Genomic DNA, 12,773 nt, shown 5'->3' with positions numbered 1-12,773 from the left:
ACCAGCATTAAAACTGACAGCCTGGCTTTGTCCACATAATAAAAAAATACAACTATAGCACATTTAAAGCACACAAATTAGTTATATGAATTTTGGTTAAACTGAATGCAACAACTAATTATGAAACTGGCACATATGCTTGCTTTTATGCTAAACTAGCCCTAAACATCATCTACAGATATTAGGCACAAAAAGCCCCCAAAATGTTGCACTATTCCTTTTAAATATACTCTTTTAGGAAATATATGAGTTTTAATATTTAGAAAACGTATAGCATATAATATCCTCATGGCATTTTTTAAAATGTTTTGCCAAATAAGTCAAGCAAAAGGAGACAGATGATGAGAGCTTTCAGAGGTAGTATGCCAGTATGGCCGCTAGGGGCATCACACAGCCAGCACTAAAGCAAACCTAAGCTGCAAGCGACAGTGAAAATCCAAAAGGCAACACCCAACGAGGACAAAACCTTTGGTGGTCTCAGTATCGTTTTAGCAGCTAACCAGAGAGGAAGTCCTATTAAAATGCATGCTATAATGTTTTAGTGTGAGTCTCAGTGGCTTTTTTTTACGCCATGACCGATTTGGAAATAGGGGACGTTGTCTGCAATTTTACAAGATGAGCAGCGTCAGTGTAAGTCCTGTTTCCTTCATTATGTGCTCTCTCATCAACTGCAGGACTCTAAATCAACATTACAACCGACTCGTTTTATTTTAAGCGAGTCAGGATGGGTTTTTAAAGTCAGTGTGTGTCCTATTTAGAAAACAAATGCATGAAGGTTTTTATTGTCTGTAGCCTAGAGATGCTGGATGCAGTGAGGAGGCGTTGCATGTGTTGCTATGATACTAGACTGGGAGGAGGCTGATTGGGTTGCATCACCTGTAGGGCTCCCTAAGGTGATGGAGTAGGGCTGGACAATATATCGATATTGTGATATGAGACTAGATATCATCTTAGATTTGAGATACTATCATGGTATGGCATAAGTGTCTTTTCCTGGTTTTAAAGGCCACATTACAGTAAAGTGATGTCATTTCCTGAACTTACTAACTCTATTTAGAGCCCGACAGATAAACTGGTGTATCGATATCAATATATTGGCCTGTCACAGATATATCAGTATTGTCAGATACGCAACAATATGTAGTTTTTTAAGTTATACAGGCAGAACTTTATGTATATTTTATCCTTTTTCTTAATTCAAATTCAATATATACATACCTTTTTATTTATTTTATTTACAGCAATTTATAATTATTAAATTATATATTCTATAAGTCATTTTATAGTAATAAAGTTTATTGTTCCACTGTAAAATATCATGCCTCCATTACATATCTTTGACTACATTTGAGGGATCATTGCAAAAAAAAAAAGTGCGTTTATGTATATTGTGCATATATAAGATTATCAGCAGATATCGATAACAACATTTTTAAAATCCCTAATATTGGGATTGGCAACAGCCCTAAAAGTCCAGTAACGGTTTGGCTCTAGTTCTATTATTTTCCTTTATCTTCTTAGTCATTGTATCCAAAAAAATCTCATTGTGTAAATATTTTATGAAAGCAAGAGTAATCCCTATGATATCAATACAATATCAATAGAGATATTTGGTCACAAATATTACGTTATTTGACTTTTAGGTCAGGCCTTTTAATCTTACATGAGGATTATAAACAGTAAATACACAATTTTATCTTCTATATTTCCTGTTTGTGTCTGTGTGTGTGAACAGAAGAGAGAGAGGGAGCAGAGGAGGAAGCTGCAGCACTTCCTGAGTGACCTCGCTTTACTTGGATCATTACAGGTCTGACCAGACGAGTACCTCAAATGAATTTGCAGAGGAGATTAAACACACTCTTGCAAACAGTCGGTTTTTTTCTTTCTCTGAAAGGGTTTTAAGTACTTCCAGCCTTGGCTCAGAGGGAAAGAAGAGTTGCTGCTGACAGTCGTTAATGAGGATCTGGTGAGAAGACACAAATGAGCACATCTCAGTAAACACACAGCTTGTGCACTTTGGAAAAAAGAAAATAAACTGATTAAATGCCACAATTTTTCACTTAAATAGTTTGCAGATTTTTGGACTATGATACTGCACAAAATGAGAATATGGAATAAGGAGTCTAATTTGGTTCCTGTCATCTTGGTAGACTACCTCTTTCCTAATATATTTCTCATCATATCATTATAATTGCTACCCTGCAGGGTTGGCGCTCCCCGGGCTTCGTGGTGTCTAGAGCCTCCTCCTACTCCTCCACCAGCAGCTGTAACAGCAGTGATGTCTCCCCCAGCAGCAGCTCACCCAGCCTGGCCAGCCGGAGCAGTTCTCCCCTGCCTGGGGAACCTCCGGGCCCACCAGCCCCTCAGCCGCACACACACACCAAGACGCAGCCACAGACTGCCAGGTGAATGATGCCACTTTTGTGTGTTTTTATTGCCCAGTTGAAAATCTGAACTGTAGAGTACATTTACGGTCTCATCAGGAGGTGCAGGGGCATGCAAGATGAGCAGAATGTTTCCACGTCAAATAAACATGTGGCTAATGCTGAAAATCAATTAATCGATTGGAAAAACATTAATCAGTAATGTGATTTCTGTGTGATGTCATTTATCAAGCAAAAAAGCCAAGCATTCTGTGATTGCAGCTACTCCAAAGTGAGATTTGCTGCTTATTTCAGTCTTTAAATTGAATCTCTATGGATTTTGAACATTTGATTAGAAACATTTTTGAATTTTAATATGTCACGTTGTGTTTCTATCATTTTTTTTTGCATTACACTTTTTAAATGTTTTATATTTTACTGTACTTGTAAAGAAAATATCACTTATGAGGCCTTGAGCAAAGCACTTTAAAAGCTCCCAGTTATAGGTGCATGTGTATAACCCTCCAATTGGCTTGTGCCAGCTCTATTTGGCCATCTTAACCTCATAAAATAAGCTCATGCAGAGCAGAAAATAAATAAACCTGCTTGCGTGCAGACTTGAGTCACACAAACACACATTGGTTGCATTTTGTGCCTTTCAGGGACACCAGCAGTGAGGAACATCTTCTCCCAGCATCTCCCAGTGAAAGAGAGATAGCAGTGCCCGTAAGTGCTTTCTAAGAGGGAAACCTTTGAACAACTACCAGTTAATATTTGAGAGATGTTTTAAATTGTAGGACACATTATAACAGAGGCAGTTTCTGGTCTACTTCTATGCCCAAACACTGTGAATTTCACTTGCTCACTAAGTTTGTCCCTCTGCAGGAGGTGAACTGCACTCTGTTTTTAGTGGCTGGCTATGTCAAGTACGGTCGTCCACATGCCTGGATACGCTCCAATCACGAGCGCCTGGTCAACATCGGAGGCACAGACTCGATGGTCAAGGATACGCCCATGAAACTCAAGTCCATCGCCGACTGGCAAACACGAGGTATGGAAACAATGTGTGGAATCCAAAAAGGAGAAAGTTATTGTTTCACTGCACAGATTCAATAATTACACCATTTTCCATGAGCTAAATCAGATGCAGATGTCCTCTCTTGAGTTTAACCTTCCAATGTTTAGTGTGGATTTGGTTGTGGAAAAAAGCTCTATGTACTTTTTGTTGGATTAAAAAAAGCTTTTCTGTCCTTTTCTCCCCCCCTCCAGGTATTCGTGTGTGGGATGTCGTCAGTGAGCTGGTGTGTCTGTGCACCGTCCCCTCGCCTTCCAACCCTTTCGCCCTAGACATGCGTTACATCAAAAGTCTTCCCCTCCCCGACCGCTTCCTTGTCACAGGAGCTCTCCTCAACTTCCTGGAGATGTATGTGGTTTACGGGAACCGGGACGAGTTGCACTATGACAAAGGTAGATTTTATCTCACGAAATTATGGATTATAACAAGAGGATGTCAGTAGTTTTATTTCTATCACATTGACACTAAGAAAGGAAAATTTGTGCTTTCAGTGCTGAAGCATTAGATAAGAACTTGAATTGCTACAATTAATTTATCACTGGATATTAATACAATGTTATTATGATTCAGGCCAGCAGGTGATGCTGTTTAGCCACCAATATGAAAGATTCAGACTGACTGACTTCCCCCACTCTACACTTCATTTTAAGGCATCAGTGAAAGTATTTGATGATACTTTTCTCCTTTCAGTGGTGGAGGAGGTGAAGCCTCTGAGGCGTCTCCATGTTCAGTCCCTGCTGGAGTTACAGCGGCAAAGAGAGAGCAGCCCCACAGAGCAGGACTCTTCTGGAGAGGAGTGACCAAAGATATCCTTCTTGGCACATTTTTAACGGATGTGTCGGTTCAAATATGTATTAACTCATCAGAACTCTTGTTTTCGTTTTACCTGTGTGCAAAACCTTACTCACAATGTGTGTTTATGTAACATGTACAAACAAAAATGTCTGAAGGGAGCTCTTGTCACACCACTCCGCTGCACACAGTGTATTTGTGTCAAGGCTGCAGTATCCAAAAGGAGCTGCGTCTTTACTACAGTTGGGAAGGTATTCACATATTATCAGAGCCTGGGAAATCAGTCACATGACTGAGATTAAAAATCCCAGGACCTCTCTGAATGTCTTGCCCTGCCACCCCAAACCCTTCAATCCCTCGCTCTCCCTCTCCCACACAGGAATTCTGTTTTTCTCGGGCCAAACATAACATTTTAAAACTTGAGTGTTCAATCCTGGAAACAGGCTTGTTTATCATGCATCTCGTTCACCGTCAGGGTCAAAGCTGCAAAAGTTAAACGGCTTAAATATTTGTCTAGTTGAAAGTTACAGCAGTATGAAAACAACATGCATAGGACACATGAGAACAAACAAAAAACATGTTGTATAAAAAGTTTTAATATTTCATAAAATACATATTAATTAAATATGTACATACTGACATAAAAACAGTACATTGATAAAATACACCTTAAAGCAGGCAGTAGAGCCCCTTTTCTGAGATCAGGGCTGTGCCGTTTGTAATTGGAAAGATACATCACGAGTACAAAACTTTAAGATTAACTGTTAAAAACCTAGTGGCACATCAGTCGAAAACAGGCACCTTTCCTGGTAAAAAAAAAAAAAAAAAAAATCTCTAGCTTAATTTTGGTCAGAAAAGACAAAAATGAGAAATGGATGGTAGCTTCATGGTGCACCACTAATCCTCACATCTCTCTGTGTAACATTTGTAAACCTTACGACATGAATCGCCATCATGAGTTATGCAATACTGGACATATCGATGCCTATAACCGTCAAAAAACACACTTAAGCAGTTAGGGCACCTTTTATGGCTTTGGTAATGTGAACAAGTCGGGGCTCGGAGTTAAAAGCACATTGTAGCATTTACTAATGAGGCCACTCTGTATGCAAAGTCATGGTTGGATGAGGGGAGGGGGGGCATATGGAGGGATTTTGAGAAAATTCTTGATCTCAGGTTTCCCCTAAATTGGAATGCAGGTGCATGACGGCGCATTCCACACAAAGAGGCTCCGCAAAAAGGGAACACAGCGTTCCCACTGTTCGAACATAAACAAATCCACAAGTTGTGGCTGAGTATTTTTTTTCCACATAAATGCAAATGATTTATCGCTGTGGACAGTCAGGATCTGTTTGGATTTTTTTTTTTTTTTTGCAGGATGCTGCTGTGTGCGTAAGGGGAGGATTTTGTTGACCCTGCAAGTTCCACAAGGGTCTGTTTTTTCATTTATAATGCAGCTGGGCCTGTCATAAAATTAATGGAAAGTAATGACCTCTTAAAAGTAAGAAATGATAAAACCTTTGATTTGAGTAGATATTTATGTTGAAAAAAGGAACTTTGATGTGTTCAGGTGTGGAATTTAACAGCTGGAAACTCAAATTTAGAAAGTGCTCAGAAATGACTAACTGTAAGTAGCTGCATTAATGTACAACACAGACTATCATCAGTTTTACTTCTGTAGGACATGCTTGTTTTTCTCTCCGAATTTCAAAACATGGGTCACGAGTGTGGTTTTCTCCATCATAATCAAAAATAAAAAGAAAGATGCTTGCGATTGCCACAGGGTAAAAAAAACAACAACATCATGACCTGTCACAAATGTCAGAAAATAAAACATTTTTAAAAAGTCTTCAAAAATAAAGACTTGTCTTTTTCCAGTTTTGCCAACATCAACGTTTGTTGGTTTGATTGTCTCTTTCTAACTGGCCAAACATTTGGTGGCTTCATATAACAGCTACTTAAACAAACAAGCCAACCAAAAATAAAAAAGCCATAGAAATGAACCAGTCCGGTCATCAAATGACTCGCAGCCAGTCACAAGTCCTCACATAGAGGTTGTCACATGAACGAAGGTACGGTCAACAACATCTTGCGTTGTGGACGCTACTCTTGCAAAACTTTGCTGCGTCAAAACACCATCAAGTCCATACACTCACTGATTACGGCAACATCCTCTCACAAGCAGAATCCTCATGCATCCAAATATGGACTTTCCCCACTTCCCAGTTTCTTCCCCTTTGTCCATCCTGTCTGTCTTGTAATTGTTCCCTCCCTCCCGTCAGTGCTGTCATCCTTGAGGCTGTCATCAGGTTTACGTGGGCCCGTTTTTCAAGGGTTAAAGCAAGGGCTCAGTTCCAGCTGTCGGAGCCAGATCCTCTTCTGGTGATGGCCCTGAGGGGGCTGCGTGACACAGAGCCTCTCTTCTTCCACTGAACTGAAAAGCAAAAGAGAAACTGGGAGTCAGTCATGTTAGCTTGGCAGCTGCAAATGAAAAGCTCACACTGGTGTTTGAATGTTAATTATGAAAATCCAACCAGCCCAAGTAGTTCGTCAACCTTGACTCGAAAGTGTTCCAGTGAGGTTATTCATTTACTAACATCTACTTCAGCTTTTTGTTTTCATTACTTTCACTAAATGTGCTTGCGGTCAGTAGGAGCTTTAGAAATCTTATCTTTCTAAACAACTTGAACAAGACAGGAGAGAGTGATAAGATGAACAAATCAAGGAAATGGTCCAATAGCCATAAAGCATGAGGGCTTTCTGGATTTACAACCCTTCCTTTATGGTTTAAGACAGGTAGTGATAGCTCACCTTTTCCCAGACTGGCAGGAAGCGTAGAGCTCTTGTTGGCAGCAGTGTTTGACGACTCGTCTCCACGTTTCCCCTTCATTTCTCCTGGCAGCAATGTGGCCGAGCCGTCCTGCTGCCAGTCGCTCAGCGCCTGCTGGAATGAGTGCGCCAGACAGGCCGTCATATCTCGCGCCCGCTCAGCCCGGCTGCACCAGAACACCCGACACTGCAGCTGCTGTCCTTGATGCTTGCAGATGTACAGGAAGACATTGGGTCGGTTCGCATCTGCAGCGCAGTACGCAATGTCCTGCAGGTATGTCTTTGTGAGCTGCCGACCCGTACTCAGTTCCTTGACCTCAACGTATCTTGGACGCACCACCAGGGCGTGATCCTTGCTCAGCTTCTTCCCGTTAGCAATACCCTCCAGCAAGTGGCTAATAGCTTCCTGGGCCTGCTCTCGATCCAGAGAGAAGATTTTCTCCGTTCCCAAGTAGTGGACCTTGAAAAGAGGGTCACCGTGGGACAGAGACTCTGTGCGGTCCCGGCGAAAGCGGCGACGCAGCGCAGCGGGGGAGTTCTTGAGGGTCTGCATGAGGTGGAAAGTGCTGAGCGACATTTTCAGGCTGGGTTTGGGGGACGTTTTCGCTGAGGTGTCACTGCTGATGGTCAGCTGGTCCTCTTCAGGGCTTCTCCCGCTCTTCCACCTTTCTTCTATAAATGGAGCGTAGTTGCATCCACTGCTTTTATCTGAAATGAGGCAGATAAAGAGAGTGACGTTAGTGGACCCCTCTCAAAAGATGCATGAATAATACAGCAGGACAGAGGATAAAGCTTTGTTCAGAGTTACATAAGGTGTAGAAAAAGTACATCTAGGACACTGAATTTTCTTATGTATGAAGAAGTGTTTCAACTCCAAAAGTCTCCTTGATGAGGAAAAAAAAAAAGAAAAAAGGCATGAAGTCAGCACATCTTGTACCACAGCGTGGAAAAACAAAAGGCCACCAAACAGGATCAGTTACGAAAGTGACGCATTCAGTGAGGAATATTCATTTACCACAGACACTAGCCATTAAATATTTACAGTCGGGTCTGGTTTGGGCTTTGTCCTCAAAGCACTGAGCCCGTTAGAGACGTACAAGCATACTGATGAAATAAACGAAAGATTTCTGTAGCACCAAGGCAACCAAAGCTACAGTCCTTCTTTGAACTCCCTATGCCAAGTGCTATCACACCACCTTCATACCATACCATTAATTCTAGGACAAAACTTAAAGACTTCTGTGACCTTACTAATTCAAGGCTTATGCAACCAAGACATCTGGCCTCCCATTGTCTCCTACCCTACAAACCCACAGAACTGCCTGTTCTCCATTGTGTTACACTTTATTTTTTCCCCTTTCTCTTTTCTTTGCCATTCTTTCAACATCCGAGCTCCCTCCTCAGAAGTGAGTTGTAGAGAAAACCGCCGACTGTTCCAAAGTGGCGGCCATTGTTAGTCAAGCCCCTGCGCAGGAAACAGCTTTGCATTCCCCCCCTAAATATTTCTCCTAAAAACAATGGCATGCCTCTGTGAGTGTGTCACATCACAAAAGAGATGCATGTTGACCTAGAGCCTAGGCTGACTCCCCAGGACATGCACACATGCGGTTACATGCATGGGTTACAAACAGGCAGAAGTGTTGACATTGATGACGTTGATTTTGATAGTCTACTTGCACGCAGCTTCATGCATGGGCTACAGATATGCAGAAGTATAAGTGATGACGTTCATTTAGATACGCACACCAACACCTATTTTGCATTAAACCAAGACTACTGTACAACACTGCTTTCCCTATTACTGGACAAACTCAATAATCAAATATTTCAAGTTTGCATCCAGGTATTTAAAAAAAAGAGAAGCATCAGGCATCAGCATCAGATTTGAATTAACAACTGTATGATTGATGCAAAGAGCTGTCAAATCCCAACAGTACCGTGGTGTTGCTGATTTTATAAAAGGATAGGACATATTTGCCTAAACACTTGCGGTAAACCATTGAACAATAGTGTGTATGGAGAGAGTATTACTCCAAACTTTACACTACATAAACAGCAAAAATACAAACACACTAAGAAGATTGTCAACCAAGAAGGGATCTATTCTTTATTAAAGGGGGGAATCCTACAACTTAGAGGCTTGACACTCACATCTTCTAACTTGCAGGCTCAATGAAAAAAATCAATTGATGGAGCAAAAGCAAACGATTGTAAAAACAAAACAAAAGTGAGTTCATTTAAGTCCTGAGCCCGTTCCTTGTATGCCGAATTAACCATCAGAGTCTGATTGCTTTAAGTGGTTGTGATATGCAATAAATATGTCAGGAATAAGCGAAAAAAAAACATTAAATTGACAATTTTTAGAAAGTGGTTCAGCGAGACCCGAAACGAGTACAAACCTGCAAAAAGTTACATTTCTTTAACAGTTTACCAACACGAATAAAACATTTTATGCATTTTAATTATCCTCTATATGTTGTTGTTGTTTTAAACAAAATTGGTCTTACCTGGCCACAGTTTCATGCAAACGATGTCGTCGTGCGTCTCAGGTGAACCGCAGAGTCCCGTCAGGTCGGCGTCTGATACCGTGCACCTTTCCCAAAAACAGTTGTTGACTGTCAGTGAGTGAGACACAGTAATCGATTAACCTCTCCGTCGTTGTCAGATCATCCACTTCTCTCTCTATCAGGTTTATCTGTGAGCCCAGAGTCCGTCAAGCACATATAAGTAACAGCGAGGCGTTGTGTGTACAGACTGAATCATGCTCTGCTTTATCCGGTCGACGTGTATGAGTTGAGTGAATAAAGAGCCCAGAGGGACACACGTTTTAAACAGCGTAGGCGCGGGCACGTCACACACACGTGGACGAGCTGAGAGGCTTGCGTCTGAGCTGTGAGGAGGCTGGCTGGTGTGAGTGGGCAGAGGGAGGTCTGAGGGGGAAAAGCATAGTGATTTATAAGAGAAGATCGGGACTTACTGTAATATAACAGGATGGGTCAACAATTAACCAAGCCTTGTTTCTTTTTACTGGCATCAGTGTTTTAAATTAAAAATGATTGCTAGACCTGTCTTGTCTGACATAGTGAAACTCAAAGTGGTGAGGTATTAATGACATAAAACACACAACTTGGAGAAAAGTGTTCAAAGTTAAGATGAAAAAGCTTCCTAAAGTTGAGATGAAATAAAGAATACCTTTTTAATACTTTTAAATAATATCCCTGACCATATTGTACACTTATTTAACAAAATATGCCAAAAGAAATACAAAAACATACATTTCTTTGTACTATAATATAACAATCCAATCATGTTTTCTTCCTGTAAAACTAAATATGACATTTGCTTACATAGACTTGAGCCAACTAGTTTCAACCCATCAATCAGTCTTCAACTTCAAGAGGCACAGAGCCAATATTCATTATGGTACGCCCACTTTTCAGCATCTAAATTTAATCCCCCCCCCCCCCCCAACGCTACTTCCTGACTGTCTATCCAGTTTCACTTAGAAATGTGTCATGATATGGAAGGATATGGAAGTCTCGAAATGCTGTTTCATCTTGACTTTAATTGAAAGTTGTTTAGGCTTTAAAAAAAAAAAAGAGAGAGACAAGGGTCTGTGCTGCCCTCAGATGGACAGGAAGGCTGGACCACAGAGCAGAAGTCTTGATTCACCATGGTGTGTGGCTTAGTATGGGGGGTCCGCAGTAGCAAGCTGCTGGTGGATCTGAGCGTGCGAGTGGAGGGGTGGAGGTTTTTGGTATGATAGGTTCCTGTAGGTAGGGAGGTGCATGTCTGCTGATGGATGTGTATGTGAGTAGCAGGACTCACAGGAGTGATAATTAGTAGAGCTTCAGTTTTGCTGCTGAAATTTGTGCTCATCCAATCCTTTATCTCTTAAAGACAGGTGCTGAGGTGTGACATGGCTTCAAAAGGGTTTGGGCAGTTTCAATGTACAGCTGGGTATCATCAGCATCACAATGAAAAGACACCCCATGTCTGTTGATGACACCTTCAAAGGGGAGCAATGTAATCCTTGTGGAACACCAGATGTAACAGGGAGTGATCTAGACCTGCACCCTCTCAGAAATGTAGGACTGAAACCACTTAAATGCAGAGTCTGAGAGTTCATCCAAAGTGTCAAATGCTGCACTCAAGTCAAGGAGTTTAGGAAGGATTTACACATTTATTTACACACTGTACATATTTGACCCCTTTCTTTGTTGTTTTTTCCTTCAAGTTTAGTTAACTTAAGTTTGGGAAAAATCATTATATTCCAAACTACCTGTAGGCTATATATTCTGTATTCACTCTTCATCAAAGCTTTTCTATATGATGGTTACTCAGAGTGAAATATTCAAACCCAGCCTTATCCTGACCTCAAATGGAAACCTCATATTTTATGTCTTGGTAAGATATGCTATTTTAAATACATTTACCCAATTTCTTTGTACATATTTGGGAGTTTATATAATAGTATATATAGTTATGTTAGTTTGAAAAATGTCTGACTTCACAGAGTTTGTCATGAAAGGGCCCTATTCAGAAACATCCATTCATTCATCCATCCATACATCCATCCAATAGTTCATCCATCCATCCATCCATCCATCCATCCATCCATCCATCCATCCATCCATCCGTCCGTCACAGTAGCATCAGACTGAGTCAGGAAACCTAGACATCTGTCACCCTGGCAACGCCCTCCATATCCTCCTGGGAGTTCCCAAGGCGTTATCAGGTCAGAAGAGATATGTAATCCCCTGCGTGTGTACTGGGTCTGCCTCAAGGTCTCCTATCAGTTGGATGTGTCTAGAATATCTCCAGAGGGAGGCGTTAAAAAAAACAAAAAGAACCCAGAACATATTTAATATAAAAATTGAATTATCTTTTTGCTTTGTCCACATATTTTTCTTACCAAAGCAGCAAACATCTGAGTGGTTATAATGCCAATTCATATGTAGGAATAAACACTGGTGAATGCTCAACTAACATATGTAACTGGTTAATTGTGTCATCCGTAAAATATCAGAAAATACTGAAAAATACCCACCACAATTTCCTAAATGCTTGTTTTTTTTAACTAACAATCCCAAACTCAAAACAATGTTAAATTTACAATGACGTAAAACTGAAAAAAGTCACATTTCAGAAGCTGGAAACTGTGACTTTATGGTATTAAGAATCAGGAACAGGTTTATTGTCAAGTAGGTTTGCGTATACAAGAAATTTTCCTTGGTGTTTATGGAGCATTACAATAAAAACAAATTGACATTAAGAGAAAAATACAAGTACTACAAAACAGAAATATATCTCTGGGAAAATTGAATCGAAAGCAACTAGACTTGTCCAAGGGGCTTCATCAGTTCTGACTAGTCTGGGCTAGTCATACTAGTCAGACTAGCCCAGACTAGTCAGAACTGATGAAGCCCCTTTGGACAAGAGGCGAAACGTCTTCACAGACATATAACAAGTCCAGTTGCTTTAAATTCAATTTGCCCAGAGATAACTATGACCTAGACGAATGAGAACATTGACAGACAAAACAGAAATATACTTTTACAATAAAAATATTTAGTAAGTAAATTAATATGGTACAATAGGGAATGTGTGAGTAAACACAGAATTACTTGAATGATTACATGCGCGAGGAAAATGGTTTTAATCTAAGCTGTTTATATCACTCAGTATAATTTCACAAGACACCGCGCTCCACC

At 40.6% G+C, this 12,773-nt stretch overlaps 2 protein-coding genes across 2 annotated transcripts; one reads left to right on the top strand and one right to left on the bottom strand.

Annotated features, from left to right (window-relative positions):
• Nucleotides 1-615: 615 nt before the first annotated feature.
• Nucleotides 616-4,238, top strand: si:dkey-19b23.7 (uncharacterized). The gene is made up of 7 exons (XM_062444458.1): nucleotides 616-630; nucleotides 1,895-1,966; nucleotides 2,206-2,405; nucleotides 3,026-3,089; nucleotides 3,249-3,414; nucleotides 3,633-3,830; nucleotides 4,129-4,238. The coding sequence occupies exons 1-7, from the start codon at nucleotides 616-618 to the stop codon at nucleotides 4,236-4,238; spliced, it is 825 nt and encodes a 274-aa protein (XP_062300442.1).
• A 2,340-nt stretch (nucleotides 4,239-6,578) lies between these two features.
• si:dkey-19b23.8 (low density lipoprotein receptor adapter protein 1) lies at nucleotides 6,579-9,811 on the bottom strand. The gene is made up of 3 exons (XM_062444457.1): nucleotides 9,567-9,811; nucleotides 7,042-7,767; nucleotides 6,579-6,664 (listed from the first exon to the last, which is right to left on the bottom strand). Exons 1-3 carry the CDS (start codon nucleotides 9,580-9,582, stop codon nucleotides 6,579-6,581), a joined length of 828 nt encoding a protein of 275 aa, XP_062300441.1. The 5' UTR covers nucleotides 9,583-9,811.
• Between the last annotated feature and the right edge of the window lie 2,962 nt (nucleotides 9,812-12,773).

This window comes from Scomber scombrus, chromosome 23, assembly GCF_963691925.1.
Source record: "Scomber scombrus chromosome 23, fScoSco1.1, whole genome shotgun sequence".
In the NCBI taxonomy this organism is placed as follows: domain Eukaryota; kingdom Metazoa; phylum Chordata; class Actinopteri; order Scombriformes; family Scombridae; genus Scomber; species Scomber scombrus.
Note: the sequence above shows the minus strand (reverse complement) of the source record. Positions and strands in the feature narration are given on the sequence as shown.

Excerpts from the sequence above, each read along its gene's own strand:
- si:dkey-19b23.7 (XM_062444458.1), top strand. Across the intron at positions 3,090-3,248 it reads AAAGAGAGATAGCAGTGCCC|GAGGTGAACTGCACTCTGTT; the intron begins GTAAGTGCTTTC and ends GTCCCTCTGCAG. Across the intron at positions 3,415-3,632 it reads CGCCGACTGGCAAACACGAG|GTATTCGTGTGTGGGATGTC; the intron begins GTATGGAAACAA and ends CCCCCCCTCCAG.
- si:dkey-19b23.8 (XM_062444457.1), bottom strand. Across the intron at positions 6,665-7,041 it reads TCCTGCCAGTCTGGGAAAAG|TTCAGTGGAAGAAGAGAGGC; the intron begins GTGAGCTATCAC and ends TTTGCTTTTCAG.